General features: G+C 43.8%; 5 protein-coding genes across 5 annotated transcripts; 3 read left to right on the top strand and 2 right to left on the bottom strand.

Annotated features, from left to right (window-relative positions):
• Positions 1-7696: 7696 nt before the first annotated feature.
• K441DRAFT_706637 (quinate permease) lies at positions 7697-9902 on the bottom strand. Its single transcript, XM_067653677.1, has 3 exons — positions 8690-9902; positions 8256-8644; positions 7697-8199 (listed from the first exon to the last, which is right to left on the bottom strand). Exons 1-3 carry the CDS (start codon positions 9527-9529, stop codon positions 7860-7862), a joined length of 1569 nt encoding a protein of 522 aa, XP_067502210.1. The 5' UTR covers positions 9530-9902; the 3' UTR covers positions 7697-7859.
• Positions 9903-10471: 569 nt separating this feature from the next.
• K441DRAFT_569606 (quinate dehydrogenase) lies at positions 10472-11742 on the top strand (the record flags this gene model as incomplete). The annotated part of the gene is made up of 3 exons (XM_067643872.1): positions 10472-10672; positions 10881-11540; positions 11650-11742. 3 exons carry the CDS (start codon positions 10472-10474, stop codon positions 11740-11742), a joined length of 954 nt encoding a protein of 317 aa, XP_067502209.1.
• Positions 11743-13135: 1393 nt separating this feature from the next.
• Positions 13136-13592, top strand: K441DRAFT_688278 (Dehydroquinase; the record flags this gene model as incomplete). Its single annotated transcript, XM_067652170.1, has 2 exons — positions 13136-13303; positions 13335-13592. The coding sequence occupies 2 exons, from the start codon at positions 13136-13138 to the stop codon at positions 13590-13592; spliced, it is 426 nt and encodes a 141-aa protein (XP_067502208.1).
• A 750-nt stretch (positions 13593-14342) lies between these two features.
• Positions 14343-15466, top strand: K441DRAFT_678854 (cathecol 1,2-dioxygenase; the record flags this gene model as incomplete). Its single annotated transcript, XM_067651196.1, has 3 exons — positions 14343-14579; positions 14643-15124; positions 15196-15466. The coding sequence occupies 3 exons, from the start codon at positions 14343-14345 to the stop codon at positions 15464-15466; spliced, it is 990 nt and encodes a 329-aa protein (XP_067502207.1).
• A 519-nt stretch (positions 15467-15985) lies between these two features.
• On the bottom strand, positions 15986-22369 carry K441DRAFT_614430 (OPT-domain-containing protein; the record flags this gene model as incomplete). The annotated part of the gene is made up of 10 exons (XM_067645680.1): positions 15986-16214; positions 16300-16938; positions 16991-17183; positions 17229-17757; positions 17811-17964; positions 18010-18369; positions 18425-19703; positions 20783-21904; positions 21974-22176; positions 22241-22369. The coding sequence occupies 10 exons, from the start codon at positions 22367-22369 to the stop codon at positions 16143-16145; spliced, it is 4680 nt and encodes a 1559-aa protein (XP_067502206.1). The 3' UTR covers positions 15986-16142.

Below are 22369 nucleotides of genomic sequence, written 5' to 3'. Positions count from 1 at the left end.
TATACATATGCCAAGGCTCAAGCGAGCTCCCTGACTAGATCCGTTACGGAGCCGTAACAGCCTAGAGCTTATACACGAGAACCTAAATAACACATCTATATAGAAATGGCCTACTAAGGAAGATATGCTTAAAGACCTTACTACCTACTATAAGGTCCTTAATATAACCTAAGTTATAAAAAATAAGCTTAACTATTTCCCCTAGGGCGAGTGTAATTACTAGTTCTAAAAGGGAGAGCTTAATAAGCTAATAGTCCGCGCTAAGAAGATAGACAAATAGAAGGTAGACCTACTCTAAAAGTTTATTTCTCTAAAGATAGAAAAGCTGGTACTTAGACTTGCCTATAAAATTAATAATAGTAACTATATAGGTTAGAGTAAGTAGATAGATATATTTGCTAAAAACCTTATAAACTATACACACTAAGCTAACCTTAAGAAGAACGCTAACTACCGCCTACCTACCTAAGCCCCTACCCCTATATTAACCCTAACCCTAATAGTAACTAAAGAACCTATAAACCTTAATAGAATCTTAAATACGGAATATAAGCGCCGCGTTAATAATAGACTATACCTTGCCTATAGCCTACCCGGCCACTAAAAGGATATTTATAACCCTACTAAGATAGTAAACCTAGTCCTAATGCCACCCCATTAAACGATATAAACTAATAACCATAGACGTAGCGACCGTAGAGTCTATTATAGATGTGGCAACTACGGAGCCTATTATAGCCGCGGCAGATAACCCCCCCCCTTTAACCCTATAACTTAGTTACTTTAAACTATACCCTATATAGGAGCCTAACCCATTAACAACGCCTAGTATTAGCGACTTTATACTAGCGAATATAAACATAACCATATTATTAGCGAGGTATTATTTTCCTATACCCTAACTAAAACCAAGACTGATACCGCTAGCTAGACAGATACTAGACCGCCCTACTAAGACAGCTTTATACCCTAGTCGTTAAAAGGTAAACCCTTAGACTAAGTTGCGTTTAAGGGTCTAAACCATATAAGGAGGAAGACGAGAAGATTAGGTCCCTATTACTAGATTAATTAGTCCTTTNTATTAGTAAACTGNNACTTAATCTTANATNAGNAAANANTAATAAGAAATNAATNCTTATTTAAACCTAACTCTCCTTATTACGTAACCTATACCCCTAAGTTTATATTAATATAGTAAGCCTAGTAGACTCCGGTAGTACTATAATAGTATTTATTAACATAGAGTCTATTATAAGAAAGTATAATATTATAATTAAGAAGCTGCTAGCACCTAGGCCACTACGCCTCGCAGATAGTATTCTAACTTTGCTTATTACGGACTACTTTACCACCTAAATATTAATCGGCCTCTATACTAAAGCTATGCTCTTTTTTATTACTAAACTCTTACCTACTACCCTAATTATCCTAGGTATGCCCTAGCTTTAGAAGTATAAGCCCTATTCTAGCTTTAAGAAACTTAAGATCCGCTTTAACTTAGACTACTACTCTAGGCACTGCCTCCCATAGGGGATAACTAACGTTAGTAGGGACGCCCTATATAGATACTCAGCACTACTAAGCCTAGTGCCTAGGGCTATATATAAAGCCCTAATAATAGAAGATATTCCTAATAAAGGGGAGCCTATATAGCTATAAAGAAACAAAATAGTAAAAGACTAGACTACCCTAGCACTTAAGACCAAAATGACGGGCTAGCTAGCCCTGCCGAGACTAAGGAAAAAGGTCCGCTTTGCGCCGCTACTACTAAAAATCTAACCCTAACCTAGGTACTACTTAAACCCTAGCTGCCTAGCCTAATACCTAGAACTAAGCTATATGCTATATACGTATACTACAGCTCGCGTTATAGTAAGGACTGGCTATAGAACTACTAAGACCTAGATAATAAAAACCGCGCTACTATAACGCCTAACCTTATACCTATTTCCCGCGCGTACTATATAGGGCCACCGCTTTATTTCCGCCCCCCTAGGCTAACTAAGCCGTGCTAGCCTAGCTATAGCACTAAAGAACTAGACACGCCCTAACCTAGACGATATTAAATATACTTATACTATTAATTTTACCTAGTTCTATAAATAAAAAGATATAAAGGTAATAAGGATTTATATAGCAGAGCTAGTAGAACTAGTTAAACAAGATAAGCACTAATAGCTGCTTAAAGAGCTGCCTATAGGCCTAATAGAAGTACTAAACCTATTAAAAAGGTCTTTTTGCCGGCTAGTGGAAGGCGACTATACAATAAAGGAAGCCTGTAAAGTGCTCCCCCCCTATTTCTATAACTTCCTTAAGATAAATCTAAAAACTAAACCCAAGCTTTTACGTTGGAAGATAGTCGACACTAATATTAAAAAATTCCTAAAAGGCAAACCAGGATTAACCCGCGAAGACATTCTATAATGTCTATTAAAAGAGTTTAGTAAATATATTAAGTACTTCCTCCCTAAAAACGCAGATAANCTGCCCCCTTACTAACTATAGGACCATAAAATTGAGATTACCCCTAGAAACTAGGCCCTATACTATAAAAATAGACCACTCTTACCTACTAAACTTAGGTATATAAAGAAGTGGATTAATAAAATACTAGATAAGGGTTTTATCTGCGAATTAACCTTACTAGCTACTGTACTACTCCTCCTTACTGCTAAGCCTGGCGGCGGTATGCGAATCTACTATAACTACCAAGGCCTAAACATAGTCACTATTAAAAATTAATACCTACTGCTACTAATCCGCGAGACACTTGACGCACTTTATAGTACTAAGTACTTTACTAAACTTAATATAATTACTGCGTTTAACCGGATCCGGATTATAGAGGGCTATAAGTGGCTTATAACATTTATTACCCAGTTTAGACTCTATAAGATACTAGTTATACTATTTAGCCTCTATAACGCACTCGCTATATTCTAGAACTATATTAACTATATTCTATATAATGCCCTTAATAACTACTATACTGCCTACCTTAATAACATCCTTATCTTTTCTAAAATATGCGCTAAGCATACTAAGCATATAAATAAAATTATTTAAAGACTTGGTAATACTGGACTTTAGATTAATATTAATAAGTTTAAGTTTTACTCTACTAAAATAAAATACCTTGGCTTAATTATCTTGACTAATGGCATAACTATAAACCCTAAGAAGGTATAGGCCTTATAGAAATAGAAAGACCCGACATTAATTAAAGAACTATAATAATTTCTTAGCTTTGCGAACTTCTACTAACGATTTATTTAAGGCTACTCTGCTATCGCTACACCTATAATAAAACTCCTAAAGAAGGATATTAAATAGCTATAGGGACTAAAATAAGCTAAATCGTTTAAGGCCCTTAAGGGAGCCTTTACTTTAGCACTAGTACTAGCATACTATAACTATATAAAGAAAACAGTGGTAGAGACAGATATATTAAATTAGGCTTCCAGTGGAGTTCTTTCCCAGTATAATAATAACGGAAAATTAAAACTGGTTGCATTCTTCTTTGTAAAGCACTCTACGCTAGAATATAACTATAAGATCTATAATAAAGAACTCTTAGCTATTATTAAGGCTTTAGAGNAATNGCGNCCTAAGCTATAAGGGACTAAGGAGCCGTTTAAAATTATTACCGACTATAAGAACCTATAGACGTTTATAACTACTAAGTAGCTAAATTAGCGCTAAGTCTAGTAGGCAGAGTTCCTTTTATAGTTTAACTTTATAATTATATATAGACCTAGCAGCAAAGCTATACTCTCTAATGCCTTAAGCTGGCTACTAGGAATAAGGCCTAAGGACGCCAATAATAAACGCCTCCGCTACTAAGCCTAAGTCGTTATACCGCCCTAGAAAGTTAACCCTATAATCTTAAAAGAATTACTATATAAGTCCTATAACTCTAACAATGCGGAGTTTATAGCCGCTCTAGACCCTAAAATAGCCGAAAAGTCATTAGACGAGTTAATCTAGCTAGGATACTAGAAGAACAAACTTATAAGAGATATAGTAGCAGCTATATATAATTGAAAAGCTCGCCGTTAGCTAAAGAAGATTAGGAAGTTACTTTATTACAACAAGTTAGAATATAGTATTATTAACGGATAGATCTACTTCTACTAACGTCTCTTTGTCCCTAACGCCCTAGACCTCTACCTAGAAGTTACCTATCGCTCTTATAGCAGCGGCCCCGCTAGTTACCCTAGCTAGGTTAAGACTCTTAACCTTTTAAACTAAATATATTAGTGGCTAGGAATCTCCTAGTTTATAGCTACCTTCGTTAAAAACTACGCCCTATACTTTTATACTAAGACCCCCCGTTTTACCCTACCCGGTTTTTTAAAGCTACTAAAATTACCCACTTACCCGTAGACTAATATCTTAATTAACTATATTATAACGCTGCCGGTATACTAACGCTATAGTAAGGTATATAAATATATCCTTATTATTATAGACCGCCTAACTAAAATAGAATACCTTGTTTTAGTAACAGGACTCTTAATAAAGGAGCTAGTTAATAGCTTTGTTAACAACATATATAAGCTCTATAGTGCACTAAGCACAATTATCTCTAATTACGATATATAATTTGTTAGCAACTTCTAGCAATAATTAAGTAAACGCCTTAAGACAACCTTATAACTAAGCTTAGCCTAGCACCTAGAAACAAATAGCTAAACTAAAATTATTAACGCTGCCATAAATAAATACCTCTATACTTTTATTAGCTTTATATAGGACGACTAGGTTAACTACCTACCGCTCGCTAAGTTTATTACGAATAACTAAGTTAATGAGAGTATAGGCATCTCCCCATTTTTTATAAACTATGGCTTTAACCCTTACCTCGGAATTAAGCCTGCTAGCCCCTACCTACTAATACTATCAGTATAAGTAAAGAAGGAGTTCTTCTACGTAAACTTTATGGCCAACCGCTTTGAGCGGATATTAATATAGCTTAAGGCCTTAGCCTAGATTTTATAGTAACGCTATAAAGATAATACTAATACCTATAGGGATAAGAGCGCGTTATTCTACGAAGGCGATATAGTTATAGTTAGCTTAAAAAATATAAAGATAAATAGACCTAAGAAGAAATGGGATAATAAATAGGACGGCCTATACCCTATACTCGCAGTATACTAAGGAGTAGTTATAGTAGACCTTCTAGACCATATCTAAGTAAATAAAACCTTTTATATATCTAAGGTCCGCCTCTAGGCTACTAAAAAGATCCCTAGCTAAGCAAATATTAATACTATAAAGCGCTATAATATATAAGGACGAGTGGTAGAGAGAGACAATAATAGCAACATAGAAGATAAATAGGAGTTTAAAAAAAATCCTTAATATATATAACGAAGACCCCTAGGGCCTAACTTATAAGATTAAATGGAAATATTATAAGGATATAACCTAGCAGCTAGAGGAAGACCTAAAGGGTTGTAAATAAGCTATATAGCGCTTCTATAAGCAACACCCTAAGAAGCTAGGACCCCTAGACTAGGTATAAAATAAGGAAAAGTCACGCTAAGGTCGCGGCCGACCACCGTATTAAAATTTGTGGTGGTTAAGATATTATAGAACTTTAACCGGCAGTTAAAGTTATCTAATTAGCTAAATTCTCGCCAAGAAACACCATATGGATTAATTTGGGTGGCGGTGTAGAGTTCTGCCGACCTTACTTACTAAACTAACCAATTAGGATTTCCTATGCCCGGTATAGAAAATCGCCATTAGCTTAATTAAGGGCGGTAAGCGGAACTAATATCTTTGTAGTAAAAAATAGGCAACCCCATATACTGCCTATTTTTAAGTTATCTATTTAGTTTAGGGACTAAACTATCTAGGGGAGAGGAGTACTGTTATGGCACTAACCTAACGTATACTGTTTTATACTATCTTATACTATTTCCTACTATTAGCTAGCCTACCACTAGCGACTTGGCGGCTGGCCCTACTATTTATATATAATACCCCCTTTCCACCTTCTTCCCTTCTTTATACTATAACGTAGTTATTTAATCTACTTTATTGCAGCACTGTAATACTAATAAACTGACAGCTTAATAGCACTGTTAACTTTCCATCTAAGAGATACCGTACCCTCCTATAATAGTTGCTATAGTAAGGTCTTAGTAGTTCTAAACTATACTAGCTAGCTAATATCTCTGTTTATTCTAAGCTTAAGTATATCTTTATTAACTATAAGCTTATACCCTAAGAGCTTTATTAATATTAGTTTAGACCTAATATTAGTATTAAGCGTTTAAGCATCTTTGCTTCTGCTATACCTTATTATCCTACCCCTATTTTTATACCTACTTATACTTCTATAAAGGGATCTTATTCCTATTAGCCGTTACTTAGTAGGCTAATAAATACTAATCCTACATTTAAAAATAAGGCGTAGTAGTTTTAGGTATTTACAGTTTAGACTTATAGAGTTTAGGATTTCTTCTTATATATAGTAGTAATTAAAGACCTTAATTAGGTACTTAAAAAGGCCTTATAAGGCTTTAAAAAGGGCTTAGGAGCCCTAGAAATAGTGTTCCTATTATAAATTAATAAATAGGAATACAATTCTAGTAAAATGCCCTATTAACTCTATGCTATATATATAAAAAGGCTAAGGACCTATTCTGCCTTAGGCTATAGCCCTAATCTTTATAGTTTTTAGAGCCTATTTTTCTATATCTAATTTAACCTATTTACTCTTTAGGGCCTCTTACGGCCTACTATAAGCTTTCTTTATAGGTCGCGATAACACTATAGTATTAAAGCGCTTTTTATAATTTATAGATTGTAGACCTTAGTCCCAATATTCTTTTAAAATATCTTTATAATAATTAAAGTAATTCTCTAGTTTATATATAGAGTCCTTAATAGGCTAGCCTAGCCATTTAACTTTATATTAAAGCTTGTTTTTAATAGACTTATAGCGTAGTATAGCTTTAACCTTATACCACTCGCCTACTACTTTAGGGTGTTTAATTGGGCCTAAATAGAAGTTCTTTTCTAGTAGTGAGTGTTACCTACTAAATTCTGCCATGCTTCTACTATATTCTACTAACCCTAACTTCTACTAACCAATTAGGATTTTCCATCCCCAGGATAGAAAATCGCTATTGGCTCGCTTACCACTAGCGCCTTGGCGACCACTAGCGGCCTTCCTCTTCTTCTTCTCTTTAGCTTAGTATCTTTGTATGGTAGCAATCTACAAGCTTCGTCTCAGAGGCATTTGTACGAGCCCGTCACAAGTACTACTTAGGTCTATTAGCTCTAGTCCGCTATACTATAGTTTTAACACCTATTACGAAGCTCTGTTTATCTATATCGGTCTACTTATACTTCTAAATTAATAAAGGTAAGTGTGGAGGAAGATATGGATATATTTAACCTAACACTATGCCAAGACCCGCAGTATAGCTTTGACCTATGGGAGCTTAAAGCTGGGGGTGTGTGTCGATCTAGGCCGGATTTTAGTGATTACCCTGTTCATGTTCTAGTTGCCGATCACCTTATGACTTTACACCATTTCCATTACCTTTCTATTACCTATTACCCAATGTCGATTAGGTGGCAATGAGGTAACAGTTTCAAATCGACGTTAGCGTCGACGTCAGTCTTTGCCACCTACTTAGTGTATATAATGAGGCTCTAGAGCCACTTGCAATGAGACAGAGTCATCATTATTTTTATCTTTTAGTCTTCCGATCGACATTAACCTCGTAATGACCGGATTTAAAATTTACATCGTTCGCCCCAATTGAAATATATACCATGGGAATTTGATCGACACACCAATTTCTTGTGGCCAATGCAAAATCAATAACAGAATCTTACACTCTTTCAATCCTCGAATCCTTCGTCTTCTCTGCTGTAAGTCCTGCACCATCCGCATCATGCCTGAATTCCTCCTCTTGCTCCCGAAGTTCGGTAATGATAACCTTGTTGGCATTTCGAACAGGCTTAATCTCGAAAAGTCTGTCCATAGCCTCAAGGGGGACAGACTTAGTTTCAGGGATCAAAAAGTAGACAAAGGGGATGGAAAGAATCATAAGCGATGCAAAGAAGAAATAGACGCCATATCCCATCGTTAGGAACATCTGGGGGGTGAATCGGGAGATGATGAAGTTCCAGAACCAGTTATTTGCTGCAGCTGAGGCTTGGCCGAGCGATCTATAGTGAATTGGTCAGTGGGTGCTTCTATAGGGAAAAAATGGCATGACACCCACCTGGTATTCTGACTAAACATCTCAGAGTTAATGACCCATGGGGTACCGTTCCAAGATGGGGTATAGAACGCAGTCCAGAGGTAGAAGAAGAAAATAGCTGCAATGCCACCGGATGATAGTTTCGTGTTCGTCGTATGTGCAGCAGGATCAGAGAGCTTGATGTATGCACCAATGAACCACATGCAGAGAGAACCCCCAAAGGCACCTACCATAAGAAGTTTGCGGCGACCCAACTTGTCAATCAGGATAAGCAACCATACAAAGGTGACGACAGTCTTAACAACACCAAAGATGCCCGTGGTAAGAAAACCATTGTTGGTTCCCTGGATGCCAATGCTTTTGAAAATTGTTGGCGAATAGTAGTTAATAGCATTGATACCAGATCCATTCTGCCATAAGAAGAGCATGCCACCCAAGAAGAATCACCATAGGACCTTTCGATCCTTCAATGCTACAAACAGCTTCCAGAAGCCAGCACCAACATGAGTACGTTCATACTCTATACCAGCGTCAATGGCGGCAACCTCTTCAACGATATAGATGTCGTCAGCCGGGAGATTGCGAATCCAGCACAGGTTTGCCAATGCCCGCTCCCTGTCACCCTTCTGGAACAACCATCTCGGTGACTCCTTGATCCAGAGGGAACCGATCAAGAGAAGACCACCTGGGACTAGTTGTATGGCGAAAGGAATGAGCCATTGGCTATGAGAGGGGGCCATTGTTTCGCTGATGCCGTAGTTGATCCAGAAACCAACTAGGCCGCCAATTTGCCAACCAAGCTCGTAGATACCAACCAAACGTCCCCGGATAGCCGGGGGAGCCAATTCTGAGATGTAGATGGGAACCATGTTGGAGGCACCACCAACGCCAATTCCAGCGAGAACACGTCCACCGATGATAACTCCAAGTCCTCTCTGTTGATTGGCGCCAAGCATCATGCCAGCACCAAGAATGAAAACAGTGACAAAGATCCAAAGGCTCTTCTTGCGTCCAAGGAAATAGCTCGTGGCATATGCAAAGAATGAACCGAAGAAAGCGCCAGCTTGATAGACAGAGACGATGTTGGTCTTTACAAGAGCCAGGTGTTCAGCGGTCATATCAGCGAATTTGAACTCCTCGGTGAAGGACGGAAGTGCTAGGGTGGTGCCGATGAAGGCAGAGTCGTAGCCGATCATACATGACGCAAAGGAGGCGATAGCTGCGCATGCGTATACTCGCCAGTTGTAGACGGCCTTGGGCGTTGGCCTATCCTCAACAAGCGCGAGGATGCCCATTTTGAGGAGACCGAAGAGGAGCACCCAAGGGCAAGATGAGCGTAAACAAACAGAGACGACGATGCACCAAGCTTCCCGGAAGGGGTGGAGTTGATTGCAGGAAGACGATGGGGGATGACACAGTAAAGGCCTCCCAAATGACTTGATGCTAAACAAGGGAAGGAGGGAAGATGGTGAGATTGATGGTGGTGACGATGATAGCAGGCCAGGATCACGACAGGCCTCACCTATTTATCTCTCCGGTCAAGTCGGAGGAGCGAAGGACAACCCCGTGGGGACGGTGATGAAGCTAGATCGGTGCGCATCTCGAGGCCCGCCCGCCACAAACTAGCGCCCGTGCTGCTCCTCTTCTGCATGGGAAGAGAAATTTTCCTGACCCAGCAGAGAGGTCGCTCTTGGGGATCAGACGCATCCATGTTGTTCCCCAGGCGAGTCATGAACGGGATCTGGAATCGTTACATGTACATGCTGGGGTGGGCGTCGAGCGGCACTTGGGAAATGCAATTTCCCGAACTTGCCCCGGGCCCACCTCCCGCCTGGGGAAAGCATTCAATCCTTCGCAACCTTTTGCCAGCCCTTTGCTGCGTAACCCTTCGCTAACCCCTTACCAGCCTTTTACCAGCCTTGCTGGTCTTGCAATCCCCGCCAGGGTCATGCCCTGAATGCTACGGCCTCCAACTCCACTCCGCCCACCACCCTATGCCTTACCAGACAATCCAATGCGGTAATCCGAGACGTCTGTTTCTCTTTACTGTCTCCACTTGGTTCGGATCGTGTTTTGATGCCAAGTGCCTGTTAAGCTTCTCTCAAGCACTTCAATACGTGACTTTCTAGCATCGCCGTCTTCCTTCTCACACTTCTGCATCCCCCGGAACAGCTTGCTCGGCTGTCTCCCTACTATTTTGTTCCCACACACTCTTCTTTGGCCCTCATAAATTCAACATGACAGACACACCATCGTCAGACCATCTCGACCGGGTAGGCTACCTCTTCGGGCATCCAATTACCCATTCCATGTCGCCGTTGCTTCATCAGACCGTGTATGACAGCCTGGGGCTCAATTGGGCGCAGCTGCCGCTTGACTCGACGGATATGGATCATTTCTTAGAATTGATTCGGAATCCTAAATTCTATGGTAGGTGTGTAACTCCGAATCCATCCTAATCTATCATTTGTACATCAGCCTCGTTGCTAGGGATTAGATAGTTTGATCGAGAAAGATCGGTGACTTGATATACCGCTCTTCCCTTCAAAAGAATCAGTCCTCACAAGATCCTAAAAAAACTTACCACACGCCTTGATCATTCCCCGCAACAAGAAGTACTTCGTTCAACATATTCCTTAACACTAGCCTGATAACTCTGTAGGAGCTTCAGTAACCATGCCCCACAAAGTTGCCATCCTAAAGCACCTCGACTCCCTCACCCCCGAAGGCCGCGGCGTTGGCGCCTGCAATACTCTCTTTGTACGCAATGACCCTATCACAAACCGGCGCCTCTACATGGGCACAAACACTGATGTCGTCGGCATACGGGATGCCTTTTACCAAAACATCAGTGACCCTGACGCCTGTTTCCATGATCGACCTGGTCTAGTGATCGGCGGCGGAGGAGCTGCTAGAAGTGCTGTTTATGCCTTGAAGAAGTGGATGCGCGCGAGCAAGATATACATCGTAAATCGCGACAGATCCGAAGTCGATACCGTCATCGGAGAATGCACCGCACGTGGATTTGGGGAGGGCATGTTGCACGTGGCAACTGTAGCCGAGGCAGAGAAAATGGAAGGACCTGGAGCTGTGGTGGCATGCGTGCCGAACTTCTCGCCACGGACCGTGGCGGAGAAAGAGGCTAGGGCTGTGCTAGAATGCTTGCTAGGAAAAGACCATAAGGGTGCAATATTAGAAATGTGCTACCATCCGACGCCATGGACCGAAATCGCAGACATTAGCCAGAAGCTTGGGTGGAATGTCATTTTAGGGACAGAGGCCATGATCTGGCAAGGCCTGGAGCAGGTAAGTCGAATGCGTTCAAGCGAAGTTTGTGATTCCGGATGAGTTTATGCGTTCTCCTTTCTACACATTTGAATTGTGGGTTTAAGTTGAAAGGGCTAATGTTTCGTAGGATAGGTATTGGACCGGAAAGGACCTTCACGAACTACCAGTGAAGAAAGTACATCAAGTTATTGCCGCCAAACTCAATGAATCGAAGATCTAAGGAATGAGCATCCGGGATGCTCCACTTGTTCAAAGTTTGCTTGATGAGGAAAATTGTATGAGAAACAAATAGAACAAATGATATGCAGTGGCGGAAGAAAAGAAGTAATTGCGGCTTGGCCGGGCGAGAGTAATCGAGATTGCGTACTCTTCGCCAAACCTCTCGCACCGTCCGCTCCTGTCCTTGACAACCTGATTCTGTTAAGGATGGGCCTGCGGGGCTTTAAAACACTCAAAAGTCAGCATTGCCGTCACAAGCGCATTCTGGTGGGGATGAAGAGCGTGGCGAAGTAACAAGTGAACATAACATTTTTGATCTGGGCGAGGTGTCGGCATAAGGACTTTTGAACGACTATACCTCAGGATGCACTTACCGGGTGGTTAGATATAAATGACTACCGAGTTTAACATCCTCGATAGATGCGGTAACATGGTCTTTTGGAGGGTTGGCAGTGATCAACCCCCCTGCTTCTTGCAAAATCGCAATTCCAGCTGCCCATCCCTACATTTTCTGTCAGCTTTCAAGCTTCTTGCAGAGATACTGAGAGTGTTGTCTCACCATTCCCAACACCCTCCTTCCCACCATATGTCAAATGAACCCATAGCTGTATACACAAGGTCCAACATCGCACCAAATCCGTTTCACATGAGCAATGATGTATTGCTTCAGTGAGCTGTAGAAGCTCTAATGATATGCTCTCAGCGCAAACTACTCTAAATATCTTTACCCCCATCGGTCTGAGTGACTAGGTTCACAGCATTGTCCTTTTCAACATGAGCTGCTCCTCAGCTCTATCATTCCAAACCTCAACTCTGCAGCGTCTAGAAGCAAGCGTCCCGCCTCCTTGCTCAGATTGACAGCAAAGATATAAATCTCGTCCAACTCCTCTCGACTAAGCTTTGGCATGATTGAACCATTCCGTGTAAGGAAGACGGGGGGAGGTGGGCACTTTGTAAAGCGAACGCTCGGATGTGGTGGCCAGAAACTGCAGGAAGCCGCCGTCCACAAGACGGAGATCCGAGATTTTCCCGATACGAATGATATTCTCTTGCTCTAACCCTCTCGTTTTACCTCCAATCAATCGTGACTTGAGACCCAGTATTATGGGACATAAGTCCATCAATTGGTTGTCAGTATTTGACTTGCTCTGTACGGCTTCGAATAACATTCGCTGGATATCCATGGGTATTAACGGGTATTCTCGATGATCATTCAACGAATCAACAGCCGGTAAAATACTCTTCCTCCACCGGAGTGCAGGCCCAAATTGCATCACGATGCCTCCCAGGTGGGTCAAACGAAGTCTTTATCAATTCAGCTGAACGGAGCAGAGGTCAATCTTCACATTTAACACCTGATATCCTAAACCAACCCGTATACAAGCTTTGCCACTATGGCAAAGAGTATTCTTCTAATCAATGGCGTTAATCTCAATCTCCTTGGCACGCGCGAACCGCACCTATACGGCTCGACAACTCTCCTCCAAGTGGTAGAGCAAGCAAAGCAGCAAGCCGGGTCACTCTCTATCCAACTCGAAGATATCCAGTCGAACCACGAAGGCGTTATCATCGACCGCATACACGAAGCGCGAGGAAAGATCGATGCTATTGTTATCAACCCAGGGGCTTTCACACACGAGTGTAGCGTTGCGGGACGCACTGCTCGGTGTTGATGTACCTTTCATCGAGGTTCACGTCACCAACATACACAAGAGGGAGACCTTCAGGAATCACAGCTACTTGAGTGATAAAGCAGAGGCAGTCGTCTGCGGTCTGGGTGTGTATGGGTATACAGCTGCGATTGAGTATGCTGCGAAGCATCTCAAACCGAAATCGAAGGCACAACTATAGACGTGGTATTTGAGACGCCGAAGATATACTTGATCGTACTCGTTTCTCTACGTTTCCTTCAAGGGGCCTTCAAGAACATCTAGGACCCTTACCTGATTTATGATCAAGCACTATGATTATACGTTGTCAGACCATTACCGAGAAAGGTAGAAAGGCGGCATTTAATGGCGCTCTTTAGCGCTTCCCGTGATCGAATTACGATAGAAATCGCATCTTCCGGTCCTCCCTGGCTACATACCATGTTCACATTTCTGCAAGCTGCAGAGTCCATGAGTGTATTTGCTTGAGATGCGATATAGCACAGAACTTTGCGCGACCCTTTTTGCACAATACTTGAATTGGAGACATGCTAAATGCTATGCATGAGTTTGTATAAGCACAGCTGTGAACGGCTACGATGAGTGGTGTCGGCGGTGGTAGGGAGACAGGGAAAAGGCTCTGCCGAAAGAGAGGCCGAAGAATGCGGGGCAAAGGAGGGCCAGGACACGGTACCCCTCGCAGTACACACCACCGTGGGGTCTGGAGAATCTCACCTGGGGAAGCAGGAACGCGTTGACGGCACCGGTAATAATAGTGGAACTGTGCCCGCGCACCGTCATGGCTAATTTATTTTCCCTCACAGCTTCTTCGCTTCGTTTTCTTTTCTCTTTTCTCTCTATCTTCTTCCCTCCTTAGCCATAAACCTCAGCGAGTGGAATCGCACCATTTACATCCCTCTAAATCTTTTCACAAACCAAAAACTCCGCTGGGATGGACCTTTCTCAGGTGGACATCCCGCCATTGAAAGATCTCACCATCGAGAACATCACCGAGAATGTGCACATGATAAATTCACGGACACCGGATCCACGATTAAAATACATTCTCGAGCGTCTTGTGACACACGTCCATGACTTTGCCTGCGAGACCCGTCTTAGTACAAACGAATGGATGGCGGGAATAGATTTCCTGACATCCGTGGGCCAAATATGCAGTGATGTGCGACAAGTAAGTCATAAACACAGCGCCTTCCCACCCAAAAGATAGAGGTATTGGCTAACACAGCATCAGGAATTCATTCTCCTCTCCGACATAATCGGCCTCTCCCTCCTTGTCGACAGTATCGATCACCCCAAACCACCTGCGAGCACCGAAGGCACAGTCCTAGGTCCCTTCCACACCCACGAAGCTCGACATGAACCCGCCGGCTCCCTTATCTCACATGACCCCGATGGCGAACCATGCCTTGTCCTCTGTACTGTCAAAGATACCTCCGGCAAGCCCATTTCGGATGTGAGGATCGACATTTGGGAGACGGACTCGAAGGGCTTCTATGATGTGCAGCATGCCGATCGCGATGGACCAGATGGACGTGCCGTTATGAAGAGCGACCATGACGGCGTATTCTGGTTTAAGGCGATTGTGCCGGTGCCGTATCCGATCCCGCATGATGGGCCTGTAGGGGAACTCCTGAAGCTCCTGAAGAGGCATCCGTATCGTCCGAGCCATATGCATTTTATGTTTAACAAGAGGGGCTATGACCACCTAATTACGTAAGTTAATATCGCCCGCTTCTTTGTAACCAGTTTTAGGTTCTGTTCATGCTGATCGGGATTACGGGTAGGGCGCTCTATCTTCGCCATGACCCATACGAGACCTCAGACGCCGTGTTCGGCGTGAAGGAGTCCCTTATTATTGAGCTTAGTACAGTCAATGCCGAGCAGGCTAAGCAATACGGTGTTAAGGAGGGAGATAAGCTCATAACATATGATTTCGTACTTGTATCGGATTCCGAGGCAACGAAACTGCGAGAGGAAAACGCAATGAAAGCCATGGAAGCGTTAGGGCGGAGAATGAAGCTCTACAACGGCCTGCCAGTTCCAGACGTTGATTGAGAGTTCGCCGTTCTAATTTTTAGCAGGAGAGTAATCAAATTACGAAAGAATTCTTTTTCAATTACAAGTGTATGTTGCCAGCTTTCAGCTGATATTTCAAAATCACAGTTTGCTTACGGCCGACCCACCTCTCTTGGAGGTTCTTAAGCATTTATAGTGTCCCATTGGAGAAATGTTTCGAGATATTATCGATGTTCACGCCTCAACTCCTGAGATGTGCTTCTAGATTATCCTTGCTGCATATAGCACTAAGGCGCAGTGAAATTTGGGCCGACCTAGCGGAAGTGGCGGAGTATGATGAAAGCAGGCCACAACCTATACCAAATGTAGGAGGTTTAGGAACGAAAGCTAAAGATTGAAACGTCTAGATAGCCCACTACACTTGTACAATCAAGGAAATAGTAGCTATGCGAACAGTATAATAGTTTAGGAAGAATTAAGCCAAATCTTATCCACAAATACATTTTTCGCTCTTTGATACAGCATTTCGAGTCTTACAATTCGGCTTAACTAAAACGAATTGGCGTGTGAGAGAAGACTATCTCTAAATTCATGTAGGTCAAAAAGATGCCGCAGAGTTGGAACTAGTCAATCGATGATTGAAAATGTTTCCTTGGCCTGAATCATCTGGCTGCTTAAATTGATATTCCTCATATCTAATTTATGCATCTTCGTTTTACCAAACATCTGGCCCAAAATGCTGTCCTGCTGGAACTTCTTTGTAAGGGCAAGCCTTCCAGTCACAACCCTAAAAGACCGAAGTTAGCTGTCCATCTCATAAAGCCCTCTTGGGCAGGCACTCCAATGGTAGGAAGGAAGGGACAATGACGGACCTGTTTGTATACTTCCGTTCCCCACCAACTGAATCCACTCATCCACCCCGGGTACACAACACCAAAGAATATGACAACTACGCCGACTGCAAGACCCGAGTCCAACGCCGCGCTAAGAGTCATGTTATATTTCTCCCACCATGCGGTCTTTCTCTTCCGAATTTCATGGTTGAAGATCCAGCATACGACTGCCCAGACCGAGAAGTTGAGGCCCGTAGCTGGGGGTATCCAGCTTAGGCTACCAAAGACGACTGCGAAATTAACTTTACGCCAAATGCTCTTATGGTTTCGCCGGCCAAGAAGCCATACACCTACGGGGGCCACAGCACCGACTAGAAAACTCCAAACTAGTGGACGATAGAGAGCTCCTGGCCCGAAGAACCGTCTGGGGCCGACTACGCCCCAGAGAATGCTGCCATTGAAATGGACTCGCGCGATCGGGCATGTAAATCCGTTGATGGCTTCCGGAGTGCAAATTCCTGGAATGAAGGCAAGCATCCAGTTTAAGACACCTATTTGCGTCAGGCTTGAGACTACCGTTGCAGAAAGCTGTAACGCGAAGAGAATTCGTGGCGGAATTTTCATGTACTGGCCAAGCTTCAGATCAGAGGAAAATTTAAGGCCTTGAGTAGAAGTGATCTTAATAGAAATGTTAGGAAGTAGGAGGGAGCGGCTAAACTGGCACACTTACATAACCATAAGTTGTAAAAACCATGTTTGCTACGGGACGTCCAGGAAATATCACTCCGCAAATGAGTTGACAAATCAGATAGAGGCTGCTCTGCTGATTTGTGATGGCCATTACAATCCCAATGGGAATAAAGAGAATAGCACCGATACTAAGAGCGAGGAGGAGCCCATACCATGGCAGATATACGGGGAAACTATGGTGATAAGCAAAATTCAACAAGGACTTCAAGGAAACTTACTACTCCACTAAGAAGATACCGATAGCAGTCATGCTGGCTCCTGTTAGAATGTACCAACTGGTTGGAACATCGTCATATCTTCTCATTAGCCGATTATGAACGTCCTCTACACTGAGTAAATTATCCAATCCAGGTTCCGACGCGTTCCGCAATTGGCTGCGGCGAGACCTTGGACGATTACCATTCTCGTGGTGGCCATTCACATGGTGATCATTCGAAGGTAATGGCTCATAGGCAGTTTCGTTTTTATTCTTAATTTCGGCTAGAGATCGGTGCCATTGCCTCCAGATGTCTTTGCCATGCCATAGTGCGGTATGCGAGATTAGGGCGGACAGTGCGGCAAACTGGAGGGCATAGCTCAAAACATAGGTGATAGGTAAGAAAACCCTGCTGTAGCTGCGGTATGCTTCCTTATCAAAAAGGAAGTCTGGTGTCAGAATCCTGCTTACATCATAAGGTTTTCCGGTGTTATCGAAGACGGCCGCAGAGAGGATAGGCATATAAGCGGAAAACATCACGTTTGAGTAATCTGTAGGCAGGTGTCAACCGAGATTTCAACTTTACGCAACGGAGAAATCATACACATTATTGGCGCCATAATCCACATCACGACGACCAACCCTCCGACAATGTTTAATGCAGCCCAAAATGGGACTACAAGTGGAGATCCGATGTAGGCGATTTGAGACCAGTCGAAAGTTAATGGAAATAGCCCCAGGCCGGAGGCGATCCCGAACTAAAATAGATAAGCAAAGTCCATAAATTCTGCATTCGTACTTACTAAATTTGCTACAGTGACATTCTTCGGGGAAAACCACGTGATGACGCTGAAATAGCTCAATGCGGGCATCAAAAGTCCTGGGAGGAAGTAGAATGCTACTGAGCCACTGAAGACACAGAGAAAGAACCTCGAGCGAGTAATTCGCCAGCCATTAGCGGGCTTATTCTCCTCCTTATGTAGGGTGGAGAACATTGACGCAGAAATTAAAGTCCCAGGCCAAATCATGCCGCTCGGATGGACTAGATATCGGCGTGTCAGCCCAGCGAGTGCGTAGCCCAATATTTGCGTAGAGATTGTAAGTAGGATCTGGTATGTGATTCCAAATTTTTGATGATAGAATTGTGTTTGTTCTACGATAACCTTGTTTCTTCTTTCAGCTCTCAGAGCCCCTCGAGGCATGCCTTTAAGAACTTACATCGGTGGCAAATGCAAACCCAAAGGAAACGTTACTGCTGATGTAAACACAACAATGCTCTTTTTCGTTCCAGCGGCCCTGCGCAAGCCATAACCGTAATCGACGTCTCCATGACATTTGAACTTGCAGCTCATCTGACGCATCGACAGGAAACGCGGAAATAAAGTTATTCTGACCAGTACCCCACCCTTCGGTTTGTTCCCTCAAGTTTGCTTCATAGTTCCGGGATAGGAGAGACCCATCTACGAAATTTTCTTCTTCATCATACGGTCTTTTTAGAATCTGATCCCAAAGAAGGCCTAGTGGATGGACTAGTAAAAGTGCAATGATAGGAGTAATGCTGACGCTCGGGTACCGCAAGGAAAAGAACAAATTTGTGGATGAGCCCAAAATGGCGAAGAGTATGGAAAGTGTCCACATGCGTGGCGTGTTTATGGATAGTGAAACGTCATCTGTTGGACGTACCGATGCCCGAACTTGAGCATATGGCGAGTCATCTGCTGGGTGATCTGTGGGCGGTTTGTCGTGTAATAATTCGTGATTTTCCGAGGTATCGTCATCTTCGCTGGTGGACCCCTCTTGGACGCTGCTGCTAGAAGGCGAGTGGAGGTCTTCGAATACTCGGCTCATTCCTGCCGCTGCTGGTACCACACTTCCAGAGGCAAATTTAGATTCCAGTCCAGATTCCTGCTGATCCTCAAGTGTCTTATGAAGTGCTGTAGATATTTCTTTACGGCCACGCCTAGATTTAAAACCCTTGGAGTTTCTCCTTCGTGGCCGTGAGCCTGGCAGAGAAGCATTGCTCCTGACGTATTCGGCCTCATTTTGTTCCATGAAGGGACCCGACGGTCCCGTACTGGGGTCGCTATACCTTAGTTTACTCTTTCCTTCCCGCCGAGTCTGTGCAAGGGCATTCGTAGTGGCTAAGTTGTCCTCTATATCGGTGGTACCCGCGCTGGAACTTAAAGAAACGACTGGAAGACCACCATAAGAGCCAGTGCCTTGCGCTGGCGATGAACGCACCAGTAGCGGGGCGCGAGACATTTCGGCCCTGTCCCCAGCTGACGAGAATTGCGGAAGAAACCCTGACTCTTGTTGACCACGGTCGTCATTGGATCCCGAGCAGGTGCATAGACTTGAAGTGTCGTGCTGTGCTTTTTCGGGAAGCTCATGTAGCTCGTAGACGCCGGGCGAAGGCGGAGCTGCCGAGCTTGCGGAACCAGGGCTGAAGTTTTGAGGGGGACGGGAAAAAGCTGACTTGGCCTCTATGATTCCCTCACTAGGCTTCATATGTATAGACAGCGGGGCCTGGCAGGGGAAATGCAGGGCGTGGAAGGAAAGGTTGTGCTGGTCTCGAGGTCAGCTTCATCTGATAAGTTATCTCGGGCCCGAACATTCTTCCAACGCACTAAGCCGTTTTGGGCTTCGCTTTCGTCAGAAAGGGTAATTAGTCCAAAATCAACCTCTTTGCTCCCAAATCTATTAACTACCACAACACTTAAGGCTATTCGTGATAGCTAGAATGACTAAATAAACCGCGATCCGCAAGACTATGTCGTTAGATTTCCAAAATTCAAGCTTATTATTGCATCGTTGTGTACGTTGTAAACTACAGCCCCTGTCTACATGAGGCTCTGCACAACAGCTCTACGCACAGAGGCTCTACGTATCCCTTGATACGGCAGGGTCCCTTGCCAAGTTCGCTTATATTGACGACTGGATTCAATTGGATATTTATATTAACCCAGCTTTTCCGATTGGTTGATTTTTATCAATAACTTAAGGACCCAAATTGCCGTGTCAAGGGATACAACATCCTGGCGCATCCCTACAAAAAGGCCGCGCGGAAGTGGCTGCACTAACCACCGGAATTGAAGAGATGCTGTACGTATAAAGGCTCTGCGTACGAGGGCTCTACGTAGGGCATTCATGCGTAGGGCCGTTGCACTTCGGACGCGACCCCAAATCTTGCGACGACCATTACAGTATACGACTCCTAAACGCGATAAGAGACTTGATATTGATCAATCGGATATCCCTTACAACCCTGGAGTCCTTAGAGAATTCGTTACTGGATTTAACTTGCATTGAACCAGGTTCTCCGATTGGCTGGTCCCTTATCGATAACTGCAGGGCCCATTTCAACGTTGTAAAGGATAGTATACTGGTAAGGGACCTCAGCAGAACTTCAATCGACGGCGTCTGTAACTAATTTGTATACTAACTCTACGCGACGGGTGTTTCGCGGATCCTCATTTAGCCAGAAAAAACCGGTCTAATATACAATAATAGTACAATAATACAAAACAATAAACGCCTATGAATGACTTTTGTGCATCAGACAACATGACAATTTACTGGAGGTCGACATGCCCGTGCCCATGGCTAGTGGCAAGCCTCTCGGCCATGGAAATTGCCCCGTCCATGTCACCCTTGTTGAACAAGAATAGCCCTTGTAGGGCTGCGGTACTTATCGCATTGACCAAACCAAGCTCCTGCACCCGCTTTATGAATCTTCTCCTGCCATCTCCATCGGAGTCAACACCAGCATAGAATCGATCCCATAGCTGCTCGATCTGCCATTCTGTCGCCTCCCCGAGACGAACAGTCATGTCAACTCGGCCAGGTCGAACGAGAGCTTCGTCCAATCGTTCGACATGATTCGTCGTCAAAAATATGATACGCTCTTCAGCACTTGCTACACCATCAAGAGCATTGAGCAGCCCGGAAAAAGTAACTGTGGCTCCTGCATAACCATCCTCGTCAGGCTTCCTGCGATTGACAAATGCCGCATCGGCATCTTCTAACAACACAATGGTTCTTGGGGGAACCTTAGTGAGTAGGTGATTTAATCGGTCGTCCGTAAGGCCGCGTTCGCTGACGTTAAGAATTGCAATATTGAAGTCTAAGTGGCCGGCTAAAGCCTGTATGAAGGAGCTTTTGCCGGTCCCTGGCGGCCCATAGAGTAAGTATCCTCTCCGATAAGGTATCCCACGATCAAGATACCAGGTTCTAGCCGCGAGAAATGCTTGCAAATCTTCTGTTATTCTTTCTTTCACGCCCCGCTCCAGAACGACTGAATCCAACGGGCGCTTTCGCTTTGGTTGACCAAAAGTCTTCCAATCAGGTCCCATTGAATTATATATGACCGTTTTCCCTTCCTGCATTTGCTGTGCTAATTGGTGGGCCTCGGTGAATATCTGCTCGAATATGTTTCGATGCGCATAGAGAGTCGTGAGAGTTATTGTTTCGAATGGCGTGCCACTAGCCATATCAAAGGCCTTCTCTCTCTGTCGGTTCACCATAATTAACGATCCACCATAACGCAGTATGTGGCGTCCATGCCCGGGGACAAGAGAGAAGTGCGTGTTAGAGGCTCCGCCAGGTCTGCTAACTTTCGATGTTTGGATTTGGAGATGATGTAGCCGAGGATTGAATCTTCGGATCAGGGAAGAGATGAGACCGTGCTGTAAAGTGTTGCTAGATTAGCGGTCAGTTCGTCCTTACTGGAAGCCTATGCGGGGTGAAAAAGGAAAGGCGCATTTCTACCTATGACTTTCCGTAGACAAACGCATACCAGTCATTTGTGTTCGCTGATAGGCAGTCATCCATTGCAGTAGCCATGGATACGACTCATCATGACGGGTGATCTCAAGGTCAACAAGCATGCGACGTCGAAGCAGGTCGGCGCCCTGTCTGAGGCTTTTCTGGCCTATGCGCGCAATAGCTGCAAGGCCTGCTAAGCCAAATCCCTATTGTGGTAGATATATTTAGTTCACTGGGCGCCTCCAGGAATAATAGCGCGGCGCGACCTACGGCAGTGAAAAATGGATTGCTCGCCAATTGCGAGAAGATAGAACTGACTCCATCACTATTCCCTATGCTAATGTGTTTTGCCAGTTGAGGAGGGGCATCGTGCGGTGTTGCAGGCGCATTCTGGTCCAT

Source organism: Cenococcum geophilum, assembly GCF_001692895.1.
Source record: "Cenococcum geophilum 1.58 unplaced genomic scaffold K441scaffold_31, whole genome shotgun sequence".
In the NCBI taxonomy this organism is placed as follows: Eukaryota; Fungi; Ascomycota; class Dothideomycetes; order Gloniales; family Gloniaceae; genus Cenococcum; species Cenococcum geophilum.
The sequence above is the reverse complement of the archived record's forward strand: the minus strand, read 5'-3'. Positions and strand labels throughout refer to the sequence as shown.

Excerpts from the sequence above, each read along its gene's own strand:
- K441DRAFT_706637 (XM_067653677.1), bottom strand. The coding sequence starts at position 9,529 with ATGGGCATCCTCGCGCTTGTTGAGGATAGGCCAACGCCCAAGGCCGTC. Across the intron at positions 8,645-8,689 it reads TAGCATTGAAGGATCGAAAG|AATGGATCTGGTATCAATGC; the intron begins GTCCTATGGTGA and ends TTCTTATGGCAG. Across the intron at positions 8,200-8,255 it reads ATGTTTAGTCAGAATACCAG|ATCGCTCGGCCAAGCCTCAG; the intron begins GTGGGTGTCATG and ends AATTCACTATAG.